Source organism: Coenobita brevimanus, chromosome 61 (assembly GCF_032717465.1).
Source record: "Coenobita brevimanus isolate Jiangsu-jjx chromosome 61, ASM3271746v2, whole genome shotgun sequence".
Taxonomy (NCBI): domain Eukaryota; kingdom Metazoa; phylum Arthropoda; class Malacostraca; order Decapoda; family Coenobitidae; genus Coenobita; species Coenobita brevimanus.
In genome coordinates, this window is record NC_137014.1 from 43,835,244 (window position 1) to 43,858,156 (window position 22,913).

At 39.9% G+C, this 22,913-nt stretch overlaps 2 protein-coding genes across 2 annotated transcripts in view; one reads left to right on the plus strand and one right to left on the minus strand.

Moving 5' to 3' along the window:
• Positions 1 to 3,485: 3,485 nt before the first annotated feature.
• On the plus strand, positions 3,486 to 8,221 carry Prosalpha2 (proteasome alpha2 subunit). Its single transcript, XM_080275363.1, has 5 exons — positions 3,486 to 3,598; positions 4,231 to 4,421; positions 5,103 to 5,244; positions 5,737 to 5,892; positions 7,887 to 8,221. The coding sequence occupies exons 1-5, from the start codon at positions 3,558 to 3,560 to the stop codon at positions 8,059 to 8,061; spliced, it is 705 nt and encodes a 234-aa protein (XP_080131489.1). The 5' UTR covers positions 3,486 to 3,557; the 3' UTR covers positions 8,062 to 8,221.
• A 2,732-nt stretch (positions 8,222 to 10,953) lies between these two features.
• Positions 10,954 to 22,913, minus strand: part of Ada2b (Transcriptional adapter 2B) — a gene marked incomplete at its 5' end in the record, with an annotated part of 37,641 nt that continues 25,681 nt past the window's right edge. The window contains 4 exons of the mRNA XM_080275462.1: positions 10,954 to 13,162; positions 18,341 to 18,403; positions 19,050 to 19,293; positions 20,619 to 20,674. Of these exons, the coding sequence (XP_080131588.1) occupies positions 13,022 to 13,162; positions 18,341 to 18,403; positions 19,050 to 19,293; positions 20,619 to 20,674 (504 nt within the window). The remainder of the gene's footprint in view (positions 13,163 to 18,340; positions 18,404 to 19,049; positions 19,294 to 20,618; positions 20,675 to 22,913) is intronic.

Consider the following 22,913-nt stretch of genomic DNA (forward strand, 5'->3'; position numbering starts at 1 on the left):
TGTGCTAGCTAGAATACGGTCCTTATTTTTAATACAATAGCCAGTCATAAGGTAACAAATCCTCCAACTCACAAAAAAAAAAAAAAAAAAAAAAAAAAAAAAGGTCGTCCCACAGAAAGGGTTGTATAATCGAGGGGAGAGTAACTTACACACACATACACACACACACACACACACACACACACACGACTAAATAAACTGAATCTACCAACACTGCAGGAGAGATGGAAAAGAGGTGACATGATAATGCTATGTAAGTGCATATGAGGGAAGGAGAAAATAGACATAAATGATTACTTAACATATGGAGAAGCATCAGCAAGAGGACACTGCAAAAAACTGCATAAGAAGAGAGGTGATAAAGACGTAAGGAAATTCAGTTTCCCAAACAGAGCAATTGATCAATGGAATGCACTACCGAATGAAATAGTGTGTGCCAAAACAATTCACAAATTTAAGGATATGTACGATAAATATGGTTTAAGACACGGGACAGTACGAGCTTGACTCATTCCTGTAAAGATACAATTAGGTAAGAACAATTAGGTAAGGTAAGAACACACACACACAAAACCAACGGTTAAATGCTGTTGAAACCAGAGTACTATAAAATGATGCTGGTCACAAAGAGGTGCTATGAAGGAGACGTTATGCCGTGACCACTGCCCTTTACTCACAATGAATTACATAGAATAATATGGAGAGAGAGAGAGAGAGAGAGAGAGAGAGAGAGAGAGAGAGAGAGAGAGAGAGAGAGAGAGAGAGTTATATCGTCAAAATGTTCTTTGTCTCCATGAAAATATTTCTTCATTGTACTGTATACTTAATTTATTGTTTTATATAAATATATATTAATAATTTTATTTTTATTATTATTGCCTTGTACCGTATCTTAAAACTCTTCTGAACGTGAACCCTGTGGACTGATGGATGAAGCTGCGTGTTCCCTGCAGTCCACATCCTCCTTTAGGGGGATAGGGAAGAATCTGAAGGACGTTTGTACAGTATCACCAGGCACTTCCATTGCTCGGTTATATCAGTACCACCACGTGCAGGTGTCCCTCTTGTGTATCAAAGACATTAAACATTACTAGGGATCGTTCTTAATCTCCCTCTCTCTCTCTCTACGTTAGAGTTTAAGCATCCATACATCTTTCATTGTCCACTTAAAGGAGCACACAGGAGTACATTACCCCCTTCAAGGGGTACACAGGGAGTACATTACCCCCTTCAAGGGGTACACAGGGAGTACATTACCCTTTCAAGGAGTACATTACCCTTTCAAGGAGTACACATGGAGTACATTACCCTTTCAAGAGTACATTACCCTACCAAGGAGCACACAGGAGTACATTACCCCTTCAAGGAGCATACAGGAGTACTGTACATTACCCATTCAAGAAGCACACAGGAGTACATTACCCTTTCAAGGAGCAGACAGTTCCGAGCTCTCGTTGGTTATGGAAGCCCCCAAACACCTCTTCCTCGGTGATTTATTTTTGGATATGGCTGGTTACTATCTTTTTGTATGTTATGTGTATGATGAGTATTGCTATGTCTGAAAGATTTATTTACGGTAACACAGAAGAGGACAGTAGGGTGTAATAAGCAAAATCAATAGCTAAGGAAGCGGTGTTAGGGAGCCAGAGAGTCCAGCATTCACGCCCTACGATACGTCTAAGGCCGAACTGACCCTCCACTGGCCTTGACCTTCAACTGGTTCTCAAATTTTTTCTTCCTTGCTTGACCCTCAATCATTCCAATGTTTCGCTCAAATTTCGAAAGTGATCAAGCACCTGTTATCTTGACCTTTAGCTGAATGCTCTAAAATAATAATAATAGTGTTTTCCAGAATCTTGCTTACGAATGTAAATAAATATGTGAGTCTGAGATTCTCAGCCTACTGTATAAAACACACACTCACACTCACACACACACACACACACCTGAAGTCAAGAACTGATGCATAACATTGCCGGACGACCCATGCTTGGCAGCTCATGCAGTCACAGCTGTGGCCAAGGGTGCTATGACAAGACAATGGTGGTAAAATAATAATAATAATAATAACAACCACAACAACAACGTCCCCTTTGATAGGGCGGTGTGCTGTCAGCATCTTTGGCTGCTAGCCTACCCTGCTATTATTTTTCACTCCAGTACCAGGTATGTAATATACCCTGGATATCCAGTGACATCTTTCAACGCATACTACAGCTAATAATTATTATATGGCATAATTTTATGCCCAATGATTGTATAAAAAAGTGTTTGTTGAGGGAGGTGTACGGCAAAATCCACCACTCCTTTTTGTTATTTCTATAACCACTGACATTCTCAATAATAATTGTCAAATCAAATTAAACAACTTACCCTGCCACACACGTGCAGTGAGCACAGTGGATGGTCCCATGTGTTTTAAGCAGGCACACCCAAGCTTCATGACTACCAGATAGAAAGGGAACATCTGATTGAACTTGATAATACAGAAGGGTCTGCACAAGCCCACTCACAAAGGACAACCATCTAGAGATTTCTATGTTTTCAATGTTTCCAGTGTGTATATTCCAGGTGTTTCAATTAAATACAGAAATGTTTCCACAAGTTGTGTCTGGCCACACTAACCAAGAGGATCATCCACTCATCCTTCAACCCACCACCTTCTTTTGTTGTATTAGCACTCAGTACCTTTTACAGCAATAAATATTTCAATTCAATTCACAATGCGGATCGGGCAAAGTTTCAGTTCCACTTTCTAATTTCAGTTTAAGTTTGGATAAACAACGTTCCCTAGCCACAGTGTAAACGCTTACGCATACGGAGAGATGGAATGGAGGTATCACTATAACTGTAGAGTAGGCCATGTTCAATTCCATGCATGAACCTCACAACACGACGCACAATTTTTGTTTACAAACGAATGTCCAGTGTCTGCCCAGCGGCCGGAATGTCTCTAAAAGATGATGCGCGATTTGACTACCGTAGCTTACAGGCGTGGGACGACAACTGCTGCATTCACTTCTGTTTTTACTTTCGCTAAAAATAGTAGTGACGGTGTTCGGTATCATTTTTTTTTTTTTTTTTTTTTTGACATTGGGAATTGTCTTGTTTTTTTCTTTTTCTTATTTCTGTGACGGGGAATCGTCCTGACGAGGAATTGTCCCGGAACCAATACAACCACCGGGGAACCTTTTGTTGTTGACATCAGTATGGTACATTCGGCTCAAAATATATCAGTGTATTTTGTGTGCCAAATTATGATGTATCTTACCTGTTTATTCATCGAACAAGGATTCATGGTGCAAAACTGAAATACTTTAAATGTTTTTTTTCGTGCATTTAAAATTCATGTTTATTCTTTGTTACTAGTACATAACAAGTCACAGTAGCTTTAAAATATTCTGAGGCAAGTGATCAATGTACAAATTAAATACTACGCGATAATTTTGCTTTGAACTGATACATATTTCATTTACATGCAGAGTGAATAAAATCCAGATGGACGGCAGTGCCGCATCGGACACAGCTTACAGCTTAAACGACCATCAACAGCAAGTATGGCCACCGAGCGGTATAGTTTTTCCCTTACAACTTTCAGGTAAGGTTAGTGTTGGTTTTGTTATACCTTAAAATATGCTGTACTATTCCACGAGTGGTAAATGTTAATATATGCACTTTACGTAGACAACAGTGACTTTAATTGTTAGTACAGTACTGTCCTTAGATTCATGACTGGCAAATTTTGAAGGATTTCTTCATAAAAATAGGTTTCTTTTAATATAAACTTACAGAATGAGTTTTGTAAAGTAAGCTTAGAGTGTACCTAAAGTGATATGTCAAGGAATTTTTTTTAGATTTGATGAAACCTGGCTTATAAATATAGGTGTGTGGCTCCCAGTGGAAGTCAAGCCAACAAGGCCAAAGGCTTGTAATTGTAAAAATAAGTAAGTTTTCAGCCTCATACTTTGTACAAAAGTCAGTATGAAATAAGATTCCACATTATTTTAAGTTAGTATACTTGGTTCTTACAAGTTAATGACCCCCATTAAGGGTGCCTAACAATTAGTAGTAAAGTAAATGCCAGTTTAGGCACAGCCGGTTTATTATGCCTGCATTTGGATGCTGTATTGCAAAAATTCCTGGTGTAAATTTAGGACAGCACCTACTTGTATGCATGTATTTTCAGGATAATATCACCATCTCCATTGCTCTTCCCTCTCCCTTTGCCAGCCCCTCAGGGAAGCTCGTGCAGATAGAGTATGCACTGGCAGCAGTGGCAGCTGGGGCACCGGCAGTCGGCATCAAGGCCAAGGATGGAGTTGTTCTTGCTACTGAAAAGAAACACAAATCTATCCTGGTTGAGGAGCATTCCATCATAAAAGTTGAGGTGGTTACTGAGCATATCGGCATGGTCTACAGTGGTGAGTGTAAATTCGTATTTTACTGTTTATAAAGGCTCCAGCAACCACTCCTTACCCCAGCCGCAGAGCTAGTTCCAACCCCACTTCTAGCATATAGCATATCCCCCAAATAGCAAAACTCTTCCACACACTCAAGAAACTCACCAGCCAAATCAGTCCTTTCATGCCTGACAATCTCTCTCTGCTCTCCCCAACGTGCAGCACATATGAAATCAACATTGTCTTGTAGTCTACCAATAATTCCTCGACATCTGTTATGCACCCACTTATCACATTTTTTTTTTTTTTTTAATGCCAAATTGTAATCATGAGAAAAAATACACTTCCCAGATTATATATACTGGTACTCCCTCATGTATTCCATGATAGGAACTTTCAAGAATCATTATTCGCACACATCAAAGTTACACACTTATTTATATATATATACCGGTACCAGTATATATTGATGTAGGAGAAGGAAGGGAAAAAGGAGTATTTGAGAAAGTGGGAGAAGTATGTGAATGTCTGGAGCAAAGGAAGCCTGGAGGGATTTCTGTAAGATGGTGATGATGACAGTGATAAGTCCCAGTGCCATACGCTCTTCTGCCACTGTATTAGCCCCTCATCTGGTGTATTACTGGCAGAAATAAATAGAATTTTTAGACTTGTTTTAATTGCATCCATCCCGTCCTTTGACAGGGATGGGACCTGATTACCGACTGTTGGTGCGGCAGGCAAGAAAAGTAGCACAGCAGTATTACCGCCTGTACCAGGAACCTATCCCAACCACGCAGCTGGTGCAACGCCTGGCAGCTGTCATGCAAGAGTACACACAATCAGGGTGGGTCACGTAACAGCTTGGTATGTAGGGGAAATTGTAGAGAGGGATGTATTACCCTGTTTTAGTTTGTTACTTGTGGTTGGTGGGAGTGTCCACTCAGTTGTTGTAATTCAACTGATGTTACACACCACCACCATGTTTTTCTGTGCCATACACTGTATAACCTTGAATCCATCCACAGACTGCCTAGTGTGTTTAAGTATGCATCATTTCCCTTCTTCTCCCTCTGCTGTATAGAACATGCTGAACTACTGAATATGTTGAGCACTGTACAGTACCTGTACTGATAAACTTCATACTGTACCTCACTGGGTATGGTAGTCCTCTATCATTTTTTATTTTCTAGCCCCGGGCTCCTATGCTCCTCATGGGGCAACACAGGATCGGATGGTGGATGGATGGATTATTTTTTTCTGCACTTTGCATTACCCTCATCTCCTAAAGTAAGAAAAACGGTTTGGATGACGATGATGATGCCTCCTGTGATTACAGTGGTGTGCGTCCATTTGGTGTGAGTCTTCTGATTTGTGGGTGGGATGCAGACCGACCATACCTCTTCCAGTGTGACCCCTCAGGTGCATACTTCCCCTGGAAAGCAACAGCTATGGGCAAGAACTTCATCAACGGCAAGACATTTTTGGAAAAGAGGTTAGACTTTCTGTATCGTATATTAGGCCAGGTTCACTCTGAGTGGATGTGTGTAACCCTCCTTCCATTCTGAGGGGGAAGAGAATATGGTACCTAGTTCTGTATGCAGAGATGATCAATAGTAGTGGAGTCATTGGAGTGAAGTGTTTGTTGGAAAAAGTAAGAAAGCTTGGATGAGTGGATCTCTGCCAGTAGAGTGATAGAAGGCTGTGATTGTCTTTGTACAAAAATAAAGGTGATCAAAGTGAGTACAAAAATTATGTTATATACTGTAAGTCTGGTGAGTTACAGGAAAGGTATATGAAAGAATTATCATACAGAAGGTAAGTGAGTGAACAAGTTGGTTTTATGCATGGTGGGGTTGTGTGGATCAGCTATTGGTGCTTGCAGTGAGAGATGGAGAAAACTTATGAAAAGGACTGTAAAGTATTTATGGCATGTATGGGTCTGGAAAAAGGATATCAAGTACAAGGTAAATAGAAGGGGATTGTGGAAGGTTTTGTTTTATGATTGTAGTGAAGCTTTTATAAGAAGTGGGCATAAGGGAATAATTTACTATTAGCTATTGTGAGAATAAGACCAGGATGTGTGGTCACCATGGCTTTTTAGTATACGTGTACAGTAATCCCTCGATTATCCAATGTAATGGAGCCAAAGGCATGTCCGGAAAGTGGATCTGTCTTGATAATGGACTTCTTCCCTGGCCCCTCTTCATACATAACCTAACTTTGAAAACCATTGAAAAAGGCCACTACAGTATATTGTACAACACTTGTTCTTGTTGTTTAACACTACTCTGCCGGGCTAAGCAGACCTATAAACCACAGCCAAGCAGTTACCATGGTCAAGCATGGAAAATAATACTCCTTTAAGATGCGGGAAGCTGACCATCCCACATCAAGCACACCTAGGATCTCCCACTTCTTCTCCAGTCAGCAATACCCTCTTCCTTTTTCCCTGGTGGAGGGACCATCATCACACACCCAGGGAAGAAGCATGCAAGGAATAGCAAGGCCTGAAGCAGGTAGGGAAGGATCACAAAAGCCACCACTTGCACTGCCATAACAAAAGTCTGAGAGGAGCTGTTCACTGAGTGGGAACCGAGAAAGACTGAGGGAGTCTCTTGCAGATGCTGGGTGAACTACTGAGCCAGGTAGCGTGGCGCCACCAAGGTATCCTGACTGGGCAAACAGAAATGTTCATGCGGCCATAATTTCCACGTGAACGTAAATATTTTGTCCAGATAAAATGGAAAAATGTAATTACAGCGATTTAATACAACCAGATCTCAGCGTCCTGGTAATGGATCCTTTGGATAATTGAGGTTTTACTGCACATGTATGTGGATGGGGATATGTGAGGTAAAAGTTACGGAGAGAGGGATGAGGATAGTAATGAATAGTGGAATACAGTAATAATTCTCGTACCGGGATGCCTGTTATCTCGAATGCGATGTTATGTAGAATTCATGGGTGGCAAAATTTTTCAATGTTCTAAATAGCACAGGTTCAAGTGGGTGCTGTGTGGCTGTGACATCATCAGGCAGCCCCATCACTAGCTAGCATATGCATACCTTCAGCTTAGACTTACATAACCATAACCAAGCCTTGCCAAGGCTTAACCTAAAGTACAGTAATTCAACCTAACCTAAATAAAACCTAAGTCATCTTGCTCAAATACACTGAAATGCAAAACTAAATGAATCTGGCAAAGCTGAGTAGGTTTTAGTAAAAGTCCATCATTACACTTAAGAAATGAACATGCACTGGGACAGCGGAACATGGGTGTTGTACTGTATTTTGTAGGAAAGGCTATAATTAAAGAAAAATGAGTTTGGTATGGTAGGATCTTGGGCAAATTAGTCTGGATATGAGAATTATTACTGTATGTGGTATAAGAGTTGCCTGCCATGTCAGGCATGTACAATCCAGCTGCTAGAGTACATGCATACTCTCTGTAAGTTCATCCTTTACCACTGACCCTTTCTCTCTCAGGTACAATGAAGACCTTGAACTTGATGATGCTGTACACACTGCCATCCTTACCCTAAAAGAGAGCTTTGAAGGCCAGATGAGTGGTGATAATATTGAAGTTGGTGTGTGTTGTTCCAAAGGTTTCCGTCGTCTGACCCCTGCTGAGGTTCAAGATTACCTAGCCAACATTGCGTAGACAGTCGTGTGTGTGTGTGCATGCAGTGTTATCTTGGAAAATCTTCTTGCTTGATGTCACTGCTAGGGACAGAGGAAAGCCTTTAAGAAACAGTGGACACATGAATAGATAAGGAATGCACAATTGGATTTTTTTTTTTTTTTTTTTTTTTTTTTTTTTTTTTTAAGCATATCAAAATGTGTCACTGCATCATCAGTGATGAAGTACATTTCAAGTAATGGTACTTCATTATTCAGAGTATCCAATTTGAATATTATTTAACTTAAGACTACTGAACTTAATTACTTTTGAATTTCAGAAGTGAGTTACATATTGTTGGCCTTACTATTTTCCTTTTTTTTATTTTTTTATTACTGGTCTTTTTTTTAAGTGAAACTTTCTGATTGGTTGAAAACAAAGGCATGTGTATAAGCAGGGAAGGGACATAGTTGTTAGTCCATCTAAAATATACTACTGTTTTACAAAATCTGTTGTACTGTGGCCATTTATAACAAATAAATATAGTACAATCCATGACTATCATGTAAATCAGTAAACATTCCACAGCATCATCATTGCCGATGCCTTGTTTCCTCCGGTTACTTGGAATATTTGGTATGACATAAGACATTCCAAAACTCTGAGAAAGTGTTCAGCATAAAATATGTCTGAAGACTGGATCTGAGTTACTTTCAGGCCTTCTTTACAATCTTTAGAGTTATTTTATGCTTTTGCTGTGATCTTTGTTCTGTTCTTGCCATCTTCAAATGATTATTCATCTTGGCATTAACTTAGCTGTGGTGGTTGAGTGGTAAGCCCCACTTACTGTCAAGCTGCCAGCCCATTAGTGCCAAGGTTCAAATCCTGGTGTGGGCAGCTGGTGTCACACAACTGTGTGTCCAACCACCATTTGTGGATTGATAAGTAAAATAAGTACCTATGGGAAGGAACTGTGGTGACCTTGTCTGTCGATCTATCTATCTATTGCCAGATGCTTTAATCCCATAAGGGGTGGCCACAAACAAATTGCCTCCATATCATCCAGTCCCCTGCCATTTCACTGTCCTGCTCCTAGGTACCTCTCCACTCATGTACCTCTCCATTCCATCTCTCTATCTCATCGTTGGCCTCCTCCTCCTCCCCCTCAGTGACAAGAAATAGGGAAATAAACGTGTGGGTAAAGTAGCTGCATGACAGTATTGTGATACCAACTCTATGAAAGTGAAACTTGGACCTTGTTGGAAGGACACAAGTCAGGAGTGTGAGCAGTGGAAACAGTTATCTGAAAGGAGCATGTGGAGTTACGTGAAGAGACAGACTGACAAATGAGGAAGTGAAGGAGCATTGTGGTGTGAATATGGATATGACAAAGCATTAGGGGAAATACACTGAGGTGGTTTGTTTGGTCATGTGGAGAGGATGGAGAGCAAGAGACTAATGAGAGTGACCTTGTACTGCAGAAAATTGAGTGAATAACCAGCCATAGGCTCTGAGTCCTTTGTTATGAAGATGAGCACTGGGGCCAAGGGCCTCATGGCATCTGATTCCCACCTTTACCTTTATTAACAGAAAGGTCTGATACCACTTAACTTTCTCGCTATGACAAATTTTCCAAAGTTAAATAAAACTGAAAGTAGTGAGAATAAACAAAAATTAGCAGAGCTTTTTTTTTTTCTTTCAAGAAGGAAGGAACCAAATGCTTGAAGCCCACAAGACTGAGAACTCCAAGAAAAAATAAAAAGATAGCAGAGAGCTAAATTTAAGATTTGTTCATTTTGTGATGCCTGGGACCTGGACCTACTGCATTTTAAAAACTGGACGTCATAGTCAGTAAGAAATACGAACAAAGAAAGACAGTTACAGAGCTGACCTGTTGCATACATGAAGGACTGGGAGGAAAAGTAAACTCTTGCATTAGAGACTGGACAGAAAAGGGAAATGAGTCTGATGCTAGATGGATGCCATGCACCTGCTACAGTGGTGGAGGGATGCAAGCAGACAATTCCGAGGAGCAATGACCATCGAATAGAAAAGAGATGAAGACGCAACTGTACTGGGAAAAGACAGAGGTTGAATGGGACCAGTAAGACAAAAAGCCTTTGACTTCACCTTGTTGAGAAGTACTGTATGTGGGAAGCCTCCCCACATGAGAGCTGTGCTCTACACACATGCGAATATTACCCCTGTATAAAGTCAACAACTGTGCAGAGGTAAAGAAGGCATGGAGCCGGCTTAGCACACCTAATCTCTTGGAAGCAGATTTAATGAGAGAGAATATGATCTTTCCAAGGTTTATCCCGAGAGAATGAAACCCCACATATGTTCACAGATGATGCAGGATTGAGTTGGACATTGTTAAAATTCTGAAGATACTCCTGAGGAAGATTCTGATGGTTCAAAAGATGGTAGAAGCGAGTTTTTGATGCATTAAAAAACGAGATCACCCCAATTAGAGATATGAACCAAGTCAGACTGATTACAGGGGTTATGAACCAATTAAACCTACTGGTTACCCAAAACATGATAAGCATACTACATAATACATGGATGTCAGAAACTCACTGTCTTTAGACTAAATCCACCAAGATATTTAAAACAATTCAATATAGTTAGTACATAAAACCAACTCTATCTACATTCTCTATGGTGCTTTCCCCTCAGGGACCTGTTCTCACACTGACCAGTTTTCTCCCCAGGGATCCAAGGACCAATTTTCCACAAGGACCTATTCCCCCCCCTCCAAACATCTATCTTCCACCATGGTTTAATATTTGCCCATGGACCTATTTTTTTTTTTTTTTCCCTATTTCCCCCCCAGGACCTAGTTCACACCATGGGGAAACATGGCTTAACTACAAGTGTACTTTTATGACTGCTCTCCGCTTTGATAAGATATAAAAACAATGCATCGAGGAAAATTTGTTCAGTCAGAGGGCAGCCAGACATAGACTCTCTTACTTTCATAAACCCAGTAGTGTTTGAAACTAATAAGAAAATAAGTAACAGCCAATCCCCTCTTACAACCTTTGGGGGACCGGGGACACTGGGGTAAGAATACAATTTATGAATATAGATCTATGTTTTCATCTTGGGAGTATTATTTCATCATAAAAAGCATTATTCCTATATTTAGTTGTCAATGCTGTAAGCAACTGGACATCTTGAGAAATAAGTTTTGCTATAATACTGTACACAAGAACCACCATGACTAGAAAAATCTTAGTATAATCCTGCACAGCTCCAATTAAATTAAAAAGTTTGTCTTTTGTGCAATAAAATATAAAAATTTACATGCAATGTTGTACTATTCAACAGTTAAGGCAAGCTGTATAACATACCCTATACCGTACCTTTCATCTAGGCTAATACATGGAACTTAGTTAAGTGGTGGAGAAATAAGAAGATACCTGACCATACTCTTAAACCTGAGAGGCTGACGGTGTTTGCAAGTCCCAAATTTCTGCCAGTAATTCAATGAAAAAGTATTAGGATTAAATGTGGTTGCTTGCATGCTACAGGAAAGAGCACATTAATGACAGGTACAGAAGTCAAACTTGCTTTACTCTTTGTGGTTTTCACAAATGACAGTCAAAAACTGAGGAAATGCTGACACCTTTGCCAGCACTGGTTTAAGAATGTGTCTGACCATCTGATGATACCAACAGATGTCACCAGGGTAGTGAAGGCAATGCAGCGCTAAACTGCACATAGCTGTGGTATACCTGCAGTGGCAACAACTTTTAAATTTTACTGCCGTATAATACATTGTATAAACTGGTCCTGTGTGCCTTTCTTGTGGCAATTCATTTGCACTGCTTTGCTTACCCACCTGGAAACACATTTTGTCCTCCGGATCAAAGTTGCTACTCTCATGAGCTTTCCATGATCATTCACCCTTTCAAAATAAAGTATCACTCATTCCAGAACACACACCATTACACTCTTTCTCTCCCTCACTCACATGGCTAAATCGAGATCAATCAATATTCAAGTTCATATCTAAAAATCCACTACCAAAGATTTTTTTACAAGTATTTTGAAAATTGGGTAATTTGTTAAAAGTACTTAAACAAAGCTCCTGTGCAAGGATACAGTAGTATTCAGTATAAATACAGTACTATAATACTGTACATAACCATTGTCAGCACTACAGTGCTACCAAGAGCAACAAGGCTCTACTCTCAACATTTATACCGTACCTGAATATACCTGTTTGGCTAACTTGGTGCATGAAGCAGAATATACAGCATATGCTAAATTACTTAGCAATGGTTTGTTCCATAAAAAAGCTTTCTCTCTGTCTAATACACATATACAAAGCATGAACATTGTTGCTGCAAACAGCAATTCAGGTAGCAATAGCACATCCTACAATATCTTTCAACTTGTTACTGGGTAGGTGGCAAAAAATGTGACTGTGTGTGTCTGCAAGGGTACACTGCAAGTTCCATCATTTAACTATAACTCTGCGTAGCAAAGTCATGAAATACCTATTATCTTCATACTGCATCACAGTAATTTTCAACAACAGTTCACAATGTTTATTCACTATACTGTTGCATCACCTCCACAAAAAGTGTTCCTTTTTCTAGTGTTCATTCTGGGATACTCAACTGTGGCATCACATGTTCAAACACTTACTTAATTTCTGTCACAGATTACTCATCTTTCAACAACCATCCACTGACAAGTGTCACCCTTTTCACTGATAAAAATGTCATTCTGAACACAAATGGCACAAACAGTAGTTTATGTCAGCGTAAGAGTAATGAAAGCCATTTTCAGTTCAGCCTCAAGAAGTCAATGACCATGAGATCATAATTATTTCCTTATAATAAAAAATCACCAGTGCTTTATCAGTGTGTAAGCCATTCACCAACTGGAAATGTGGCTGACTGAGATGTGGCCCAGTTAAGGTGCAGTGCAGCCTAGGTCAAGTAGTCAAGTGATAAGGTGCCTAGGTGCCGTAGTTCACTGAGGGTCATGTGAACGATGAGATCCATCCTGCCTGGGTCATGAAAGTGGTGATCATGCGCTGAGCATGGGAGTCCAGACCCTGAGGTGAACAAACACCCCGCCGTGTGGCTGGTCCCACACCAGCCTGCTGTTTGTCACCTTCGTCCTGCACATAAACATCTTCAATTAATCAAATTATATACAGGGAGAACTCAGCGAATGCAACATCTACAGGATGCACTTCAAATGGTCTACAGGTCAAGTATTTGAATTTTTAAAAATTTGCCTGTGACCTTGACTTTCAACCAATCATTCTCAAAAAAGAACTGCTTTACTTGTAAATGATCCAGAGCCTTTCACTAAGTTTGGTCCAAATCATATCAAAACTGTCTTAAGTTGACCTTTACCTTTGACCAACTTCTAAAAAGCAAAACTCTTCATCCCCGGGAGTCCTTCAGTTATTTCAGTTCTACAAAATTTAGTATAAATCAAATAAAAACTCTTGAGCAGTTTGTGACCTTGACTTTTGTTAAGACAATTCTCAAAACTGAATCCTTTTATCCTTGGTTCATCTTGAACCCTTTCACAAAGTTTGGTCTAAATTAGAGTTAAAAAAAAAAAAAAAAAAAAAAAAAAAAAAAAAAAATTGCTTAACCTCTCATGCATGATGACGCGAAAAGCATCAAAACGGTGTTAGGCTGAAGAGTAACATGATGCACTTTGACACACTATCAGCGTTGGTCTGAAGGGATGCCGATTTGGCAATTTTGGACAAAAATATTCACCAAAATTACGTTTTAGCACAAAATGCATCAGTCTTTGGTGCATCATTGGGGAGGATGTCTATTTCTAGGCCAACATTCTCAAATAGACAGCTTTCTCTCAGCTTTCAGTGTGTGTGTATGGGGGGGGGGGGGAGCAATTTTTGGGGATTTACTCGAAAACTACTGGTCGTATCGGAATTCCAAAAACACCACGTGAAACCTCATGAAATTCTACTTGTAGACATATATTTAGCTCTTGTATGGTGTGGGCAAAATTTTGCACCATGGTGTTGGGAAATTATTTTTACTGTTGAACAACATTAATCTCACTGCATTTGGGTATGGTACTTTTACCCATCATTTTTTTTTTTTTTTTTTTTTAAGCTAATAGTATAAACATCAGTGAAGATGATGGTATACGATTTATACCAATATAACCAATTTCTGGGGCAAATAAAATCCATGGGAATGTTTTCCTTTGTGTGTGAGTCCAGGTTGTCCTTGCAGCATTTTCTCTGATCATGTCCCACAAACTTACAGAGAACTTACCATGTGTAAGGAGGTTAAGCTGACTATGCCATGTCACCTTGACCTTTTGACTAGTATTCTCAAAATAATAAGTTACCTCCCTGACTGACCCTAAACTCTTCCACAAAGTTTGGTCCAAAAGAGACCATTTAGTAATTTTGCTCACATACAGAAATGCATGGGTAAAAACTTGACATTGCCCTGTAACCTTAATTGCTGACAGCCTTATTAAAATCAAGTCCTTCATCCTTACATTACTCTCAACCCTTCCACCTAATCTAGGCTGAAGTGGATCAAAACTGTTTAAGCTGACTAATTTAACCTTTACCTGTCACCTTGCTGCTAACTCACTGTCCTCAAAATTGAATCCCTCCATCCCCATCTTACTCTGAACCCTTCTACAAAGAATGGTATAGTTGCGATGCGACTACACACACACACACACACACACACACACACACACACACACACACACACACACACACACACACACACACACACACACACACACACACACACACCACACACACACACACACACACACACACACACAGTCAAATTCTGACCTTGGCCTGTAACTCTGACCTTTGACTAACTGCTCTTTAAGTACAGTATGTGTATCCATCCATCAACCAATCCTACATTGCCCCATAAGAAGTGTAGGAGCCTGGGGCTAGGCAGTTGGTCTCAACATTTAAGATGAGAGTGACCAGCCTCACTCATCCCTGAGTGGCATTATATGAGCAATCAACCCCAACTACCCCTTGGATATAAACCTTCACCGGCTCAATCCGACTGGAGCGCAATAATTACCCACTAAACCACCAGGCACCAAAATTTGGTTATGTGGTTACCACCCAGCATAGTAAATGGTTTCCTGGTGTACAGGAAACCATTTGGCTTGTCACTCAGAGTAGAGTCATCCACAGGTAGAAGGAAGAGGAAAGAATGAAAGAAAGAAAGACAGAAGATGGAGTGTAAAGTTACCTGTATGTATGTCTATACATATACTGATATATATATATATATATATATATATATATATATATATATATATATATATACAGTATATATACAGTAAACCCTTCGTAAGTTGAACTTTTAGAAGACATAATCTTCGGTAGGTCGTACTCAGGCCGAGACCACATATGTAAGTAGGCCGACATGCGGAGGTAGGGGGACAAAGGTGGCGCCAGGCGGACATGTGGCCACCAGTCTGCTGATAGCCAGATTTCACTGGCTTTAAAGTCTCAGATTTTCTTAAAGTTATGCAAAATGTCAGTGAGAAGAATGTTAATGCATATTTGAACATCTGTTATGCTATGTTTGTACAACTGGTGGTTTCTTAATAAGGAAAGCTGTATGAAAAAGAGATTTTCCTCTCTGTATCAGGTAGGCAAATGCTGATGCATACAAAGGTCTGGGATGAGTTGCCAGATGATGCTAGAACGATTAACATCAGCAATGATTACTTATTTTGCCCTCGGTTTTTAAGTTTGATGGAGTTTTCATTGAATTTAAACACTGTCATTCTTCTTGATATCCATAATTGTGGTAACGTGCTCTCTGCTGGGATATTATTTAGGCTTACTTCTCTATGCTGCTCTTGGGTGTCTGCCCTGTCTTCTCTTCCATTCTTCTTTCCTTCCATCCTCTTCTGTCTTTCTTTCCTTCATTCTTTCCTTGTCCTTCTGCCTACGGGTGACTTTACACTCCCTATTCTGTCTTTCTTTCCTTTTCCTTCTGCCGGTGGGTGACTCAACACTAAGTGACAAGCCAAATGGTTTCCTGTACACCAGGAAACCATTTACTATGCTGGGTGGTAACCATATAACCAAATTTTGGCACCTGGTGGTTAAGTGGGTAATTATTGTGCTCCTGTTGGATTGAGCCGGTGAAAGTTTATATCCAAGGGATGGTTGGGGTTGACTGCTCATGTAATGCCACTCAAGGATGAGTGAGACTGGTCTCTCTCATCTTAAATGTCGAGACCAACTGCCTAGCACCGGGCTCCTACACTCCTCATGGGGCAATGTAGGATTGGATGATGGATGGATGGATGACCTCTCTATGTGGATGTGGGCCAAATACTGTACATGAAACTTGCCTAGAAAAGTCGACAACACTCACTTGCAGACCAGCATGCTCTCTTCAACTTATATCCCATAATTTTCTTCCTGGTGGATCGAAATGGAAGAGGAAAAGTTGCACAGAAGGTACATCAGTGTTACTGCTCCCAAATGCGGCACAATCAAACCATTAATAAGGGCAGAAAGGCACCAGTAAACAAACATCGCATCCCCCCCATTTTGCGGCTACCAGCAGTTTGGTTTGGCAACATTACTATTCGGCAATTATCTCTGTGTTTACATATGTAGAGATGAGAATTAAAATGGAAATCTTCAGTACCGTAGCGGCGACCATCATCCACTCACTTGATGTAGTGCTGCTTACTTCTTCCTTAGCCTTGATCATTCTTTTTCTGTGTCTGTCCTCCTCTCTTCCTATTTTTTCCATCTTACCTGTCTCTTCTTATTGTTTTTCTTTCCTTTACGGGTGGCTTTACATTGAGTGACAAGCCAAATGGTTTCCTGTAAGCCAGGAAACCATTTACAATGCTGGGTGGTAACCATATAACCAAACCATACGTGCTCCCTACGTGTCAACAAGTGGGTTGGTGGAGGGTTAGTGCCCCTCCCCGTAAAACAAATAACTCAAAGTCAAACGGCCACCCCTTACGGGATTATGGCATCTGGCAACAGATAGACAGATACTACAATTAAAGAACCAATCACGTATCACAGCAGGTGACAAGATGTATTTTTAGACAAATCTGCGGTCAGCCAGCACCCAGGCTGTAAGGCGTTTGCACAAAAATGGCACCATGTCAGCTGACCAATCAGCCAGCAGCTTTAAATATTGGATGTTCAGTCTCCCTTTCTACAGGGTCTCTATGAATTACTAAATCAATCATATTCAAGCACAGCACTTACTGTAAGCCAATCACAGTGCTTCCCTCCCACACCAAGCATGAAGGGCACATGCGTGAGAGCCCTGCTACACGGCTTGTGCTCATGCATTTTCTGCTCTCTATTGACAGCATGTGGTTCCGGTGTGGTATACAAGAGGATTTTTTTTTTCTCTTCCTCTGGTGGTTCCTCTGCCTGCTGAGTGTTATCATGGCTTTTGCACATTTTCCTCTCTTTTCTATCAATATACCCAGGTATTTGAACTGTCACCAATTCTAGTCTCTCTCCATTCACTGTAACATCACACTGGGAGTCACCTTCTCTCTCAATACCATCACTTTACTCTCTTCTACATTTATTCTCAAAACATGACACTCACAGACATCTGCAAAACTCTGCACTAGTCTACCAGGTTTTTGTCCGGTATTTGCAAGTAGTACCGCATCATCAGCATACAACAAATTTGAGATATTCCATCCATATAATAGTAATAATAATAATAATACACCAGGAAAGCATTTACTATGCTGGGTGGTAACCATATAACCAGATTTTGGTGCCTGGTGGTTTAGTGGGTACTTATTGTGCTCCAATCGGATTGAGCTGGTGAAGGTTTATATCCAAGGGGTGGTTGGGGTTGATTGCTCATGTAATGCCACTCAGGGATGAGTGAGGCTGGTCACTCTCATCTTAAATGTCGGGACCAACTGCCTAGCCCCGGGCTTCTACGCTCCTCATGGGACAATGTAGGATTGGATGATGGATGGATGGATGGATGGATAATAATAATAAAAATAAATAGCTTAGCTTCAGTACTGCTGCTTAGTTTAGTCGAAGTTGGATGAAAACTGTTTAACCTGACCATGCAATGTGACTATGACCTCTGAATTACTTTATTATTATTATTTTATAAAAAAAAAAAAAAAAAAAAAAAAAAAAAAAAAAAAAGGTCCTCTGACCTATACACCTAGTCTATTTAAACATGCATGAAAACTGTGAAGTGTCCAAGATGTGAGTTGACAAAATACGGTAACAAAGCCAAAAATAAAATTGTACATTGCTTAAAAAAGGACAAGTACACACCTTGAGCAGCACTGCTTTGTAAGCAATGTACTGAGATGGCTTGATGTTGGAAGAGGCACACAGCTGAAATGCAACATGAAGTTACTTTCTTCATACTGTAACTCCTAGTTTTAATAAAACTACAGGCATAGTATGCAGAGCATCCAGTTCTTATTATCCAATACGTCTGGGGGAACCTAGCCCCACAACTTTTGACAGAACATCATATTATCCACAAATCAATATCAAATGGTAACACCTCACTATAACGGACTAATTGGGGCCCAAGCCCTTCCAAAATTAGTGAAACTGTGATAAAAACAACATCTAGACTTTCCCCCCCTAACCTGGACACTTTCCGATATACCAGACATCAGTCCAGATCGCCCCAGAGATTTTTAAACTGTTTTCATTACCACTGTTTCACTACTGTACTGTATTATACATTCACTACAATAATCAAATGGTATAATATACATAAAAATACTGTAATGTACGCTGATAAACATGTCTTTTATTTACCTTATTGTGGTGAACATAGCTGCAGTGGTCAGACAGTCCGGACTGCTTCTGGCTTTATTGGACTTTTTCAACATACAGTACAGTATAAGAATTTAGTCCTATAGCTCCTCGATTCTGATAAAAGCAAATTCCGGTCTACTGAAGTCCGTTATATTGAGGTTTTACTGTACCAGCAAAACTGGTTTATGTGGTAACATTGTGTACACACCTTCCTCTCCCTCTGTGACAAAAGGTGGTAACCAGGAAGGGAGGAGATGGCTATGGGGTCGTCACTCGCTCCTCCCGCCCCCACCTGCTGGACCCCCCCCGCCGTGCTGGCCCCCGCTGACCCCCAGTTCTCGCTCCCGTTCAAGCCGCTGCCGCTCAAGTTCCCGCTGAGCCATCTTCCACCGCCAGTATCGAGAGGCGTGAATTTTTTTTCTACTAAACATTTCGGACTTCTTGCGTCGTTTCTGTGAGGAAGGATAACACAGAATGGCAGTCTTAGTCCAATGCTAGGAAGTTCAGGATGAAGGATGTATAATTTCAGCAGCATTATGTATATTCAGTTGTATGTACAGGCATGCACGGAGATTTGTTTGATGTATGAGTCTTCCTGTTACATACACACAGCACGCAAGGGACTCAAACACTACCTTCACTTCCTTGTCTAGAGCTCTAAAAAAACAAAAGAAAAACAAATGTCTCAGTCATACACCATTCTTGAAGGTCTTATTTGGCTACAGTTAAACTGACCTGACATTATAATAACTGCACACAGGCAGAGCTTAACTGCATAGGGTATCCATTTAAATTACAAATGACTAGATATTCCTGACATAATGAAACCTTCCTATCAAAAGTCTACATCAAGGTGAGACCTGTGGTTAATAAATTAAAGTACTGTATATCTTACAAATAATGGATACTACTTATATACAACTTACAATATACCATAAATTAGCTTAATAATTAATCTTGGGACACAGTAAAATATGCCTGTACATACAACTAATGCACTCAAATCTGCTTGGCAAAATAATAGCTAAACAACCAAATGCTATTCTCAGGCTCAATGTGCAGTGAATACATACCAGTGGTTAACCAAACTCCATATCCTCTCTCTCATACACACACACACACACACACACACACAAAAGCAGTTTACATGAAATACAGTAAATCCACTGCTTAAAAAACACAGTTTATCAACATTCCTGATAAAAAAAATTTGTCAGTTCCCCAATCTAATTACAGTGTTATTCAGGTAACTGGTGGGCAGTTCCATTAAAGTATCTGTCCAGTGACTAATTTACGAATTACCAAACATTACCTCATATACAACAAATGTTATTATGGTTTTGTTTAACAGTTCAGGATCTTCACTTTTAACAGCTGTCTTTCACTTTTAAACACCTCTTTATCTTACAGGGTTCATTAAACTGATGATATACTGTGCTTAACAAAATGTATACTTTCTTCAATATCAACATACACATAGTTGAACCTAGAGTTTCATGTACTCCATTTCCAACATCAGCCTGAAAAAGTCTGTTCTGTGTTTGGCAACCTTGATATCCTTCAGCTTAAAAGATGAATGCTGAAAGTAAAAAGTGGACTTGCAATGAAGACAGTATCAATTATTTTAAAATTTAACCGTAACATGCATAAGAATGAAGAAATATGAAGGTGAGAAGTAAGATTTCCATTACAAGAAGCTGAAGTTTATCAAGCCTAGTACCTACTTGAGGCATAGTAATGTCAGTCACAGTGCCAGGAAGACGAGGGAAATACTCACTCTTTTGACTTTGCGGACGGGTCCATTTGAGTCGTTGGAGTCTGAGGCAGGCTGGCCTGCATGAAAGGCAAAGTTGTGAATACTCGGCTGTGGAAGTAACACAAGGGCCAACGTTAGCTTATTCCACTCACGCCGGGCCGGTGGGTGGCAGCGGGGACACTGGGCTATAGCGGACACTAGCAGACTTTGGCTATACTACACTAGGCACACTGGCTACTCTGCTAGGCACACCAGGGCTACACCTGCACAACCTCACTGGGTCCTCGCACCAAGGCTCACTCGCACAGCACCACGCACCACACCACAACCAGGATTAATACCAGACACCCAAGGCAATGAGCAAATACTATCTTGATCTCCCTGTAGTTATTTTGATGTATCATGATAGGAGCGTCCATGATTACGGTTGTAATGTTTTTGACAATGTAAGGTAATAGTATTAACTGCAGCCAATATTTCCAGGTACATGAATGGTGTATGGCAATAGGATTACAGGTGCTTCCAGGCAGCACTTGCAGTTATATATTTTATGTATCTGTACAGTGTATGGCCTCTGAATTCAGCTATTATCCACACTTGCAGTTACCGATATTTAAGCTTTTTTAAATACTGTAACAATGTTAAAACTAACAGATATAGTAATGTCTGCCATGATTCACCCTTCCGGATCCACTTAATATCACAAATTTGCCTGTTTCACAAGGTCTTAACAGTATGAAAGATATCCTGTTTCTCAGTGCTGTAATAAATTTATGACATGAAAACCCAAATAGCAGCAACTGAATACAGTATTCCATTTGTGAGAAAACATTTACATTTCCTCTGTCTCAAAGGGGCTGCATTATACACAAGCCATAGTAGTCCAAAACAATACTTTTACTCTTTATTACATTATCCAAAGACGATTCCAAGTGTTTAGCGAGGAACCATTCGCACAGCAACCACAGCTGTCAGTTTTGCATTGTTGTTAATGAATATGTTGGTGGTATGAGTTGAGGCAAAAATGAAGAATACTGGTTGTATTCACATGATTTTTTTCCCCAAGTTACTAAGCATGTGCATACACAAGTCAGTAGCACTGTAACTAACTGGCAAACTTATACAGTATTATCTTCCCTCAGCTGAGGATGGAGAGTACTGTAAGCACTGTTACAACAATGTTTACTTATAAATGACTTTTTAACGTATGTTTGCTTTAGTTATTTGTAGAATAAAACATGTGGTATCAAATCATTAAAATGTAATTTCGTTAAAACAAAATGTGCTTTAATAAAACACAAACAATAATCCCACTACTTACTAAACAATGCTCAAGAAAAGTAAACTTGGTAGTGTGTCGCATCAAATCTAACAGATGGACGCTCCTATAATTATTTTTGTTAGGGTAGCTGACAGCCAAGCCAATCATGCCTAGTTCAAGGATTACTGTAAAATAAACCAAAGTCCCAACAGAATAAGCAAAGAACCAAAAGTACCAGCTATTGGTTAATGTGTATAAGTAAATAAATAAACAAATATATATATATATATATAAAATCTCTAGTGAGTTTCAAAAGATCTGCAAAAGAAATTCATCATACTGTATAGTACTTCCAGTCCTATGAACACAATGTAAATATCAAATAACACTTTATTAAAAATATTTAACAACAAATAAAATAAACACAGGAACCCCACACTGCAAATGCCTAAAAAAAGTAATAACTTCAATGCTGACCAACTTCCCATCTACCAGGTGGTTTAACCTGGCACACACATGAAAAGAAAGTTCCACATGTATCCTCTGACAGAAATAAATACTGCACCTCAATCAAACTCATTTCTGGAATCCATACTTCCTCCTCCTTTAACCCCTTCAAAATGGTGATGTCTTCTTATACAGTAGCTACTTAATTTTTCCTGGCTCCACCTGACTATTCAATATTAAAAAGGACATCATGTAGGAAAGGGGTTAGTAAAGGCTATATTTAACCATTTCTTTTAATAGTTCCCCCAAGTTCAATAAATTAATCCAGGGAGTGCAAGAAACTCATTTTTTATTCATTCATCATCTAATCCAGAGTTGCCCCTATGCCAAGAGAAGCACAGGAGCCTGAGGATAGGCAAGTCGGTCCTGACATTTAAGATGAGTGACCAGCCTCACGCATCCCTGAGTGGCATTATGTGAGAAATAAATCCCAACCGTTCCCAGGATATAAACCTGCACTTGCTCAATCCAACTGGAGCGCCTTAATTGTCCACTAAACCACTAGGTGCCATGAAATGGTTATAAGGTTCCCACCCAGTGTAGTAAAT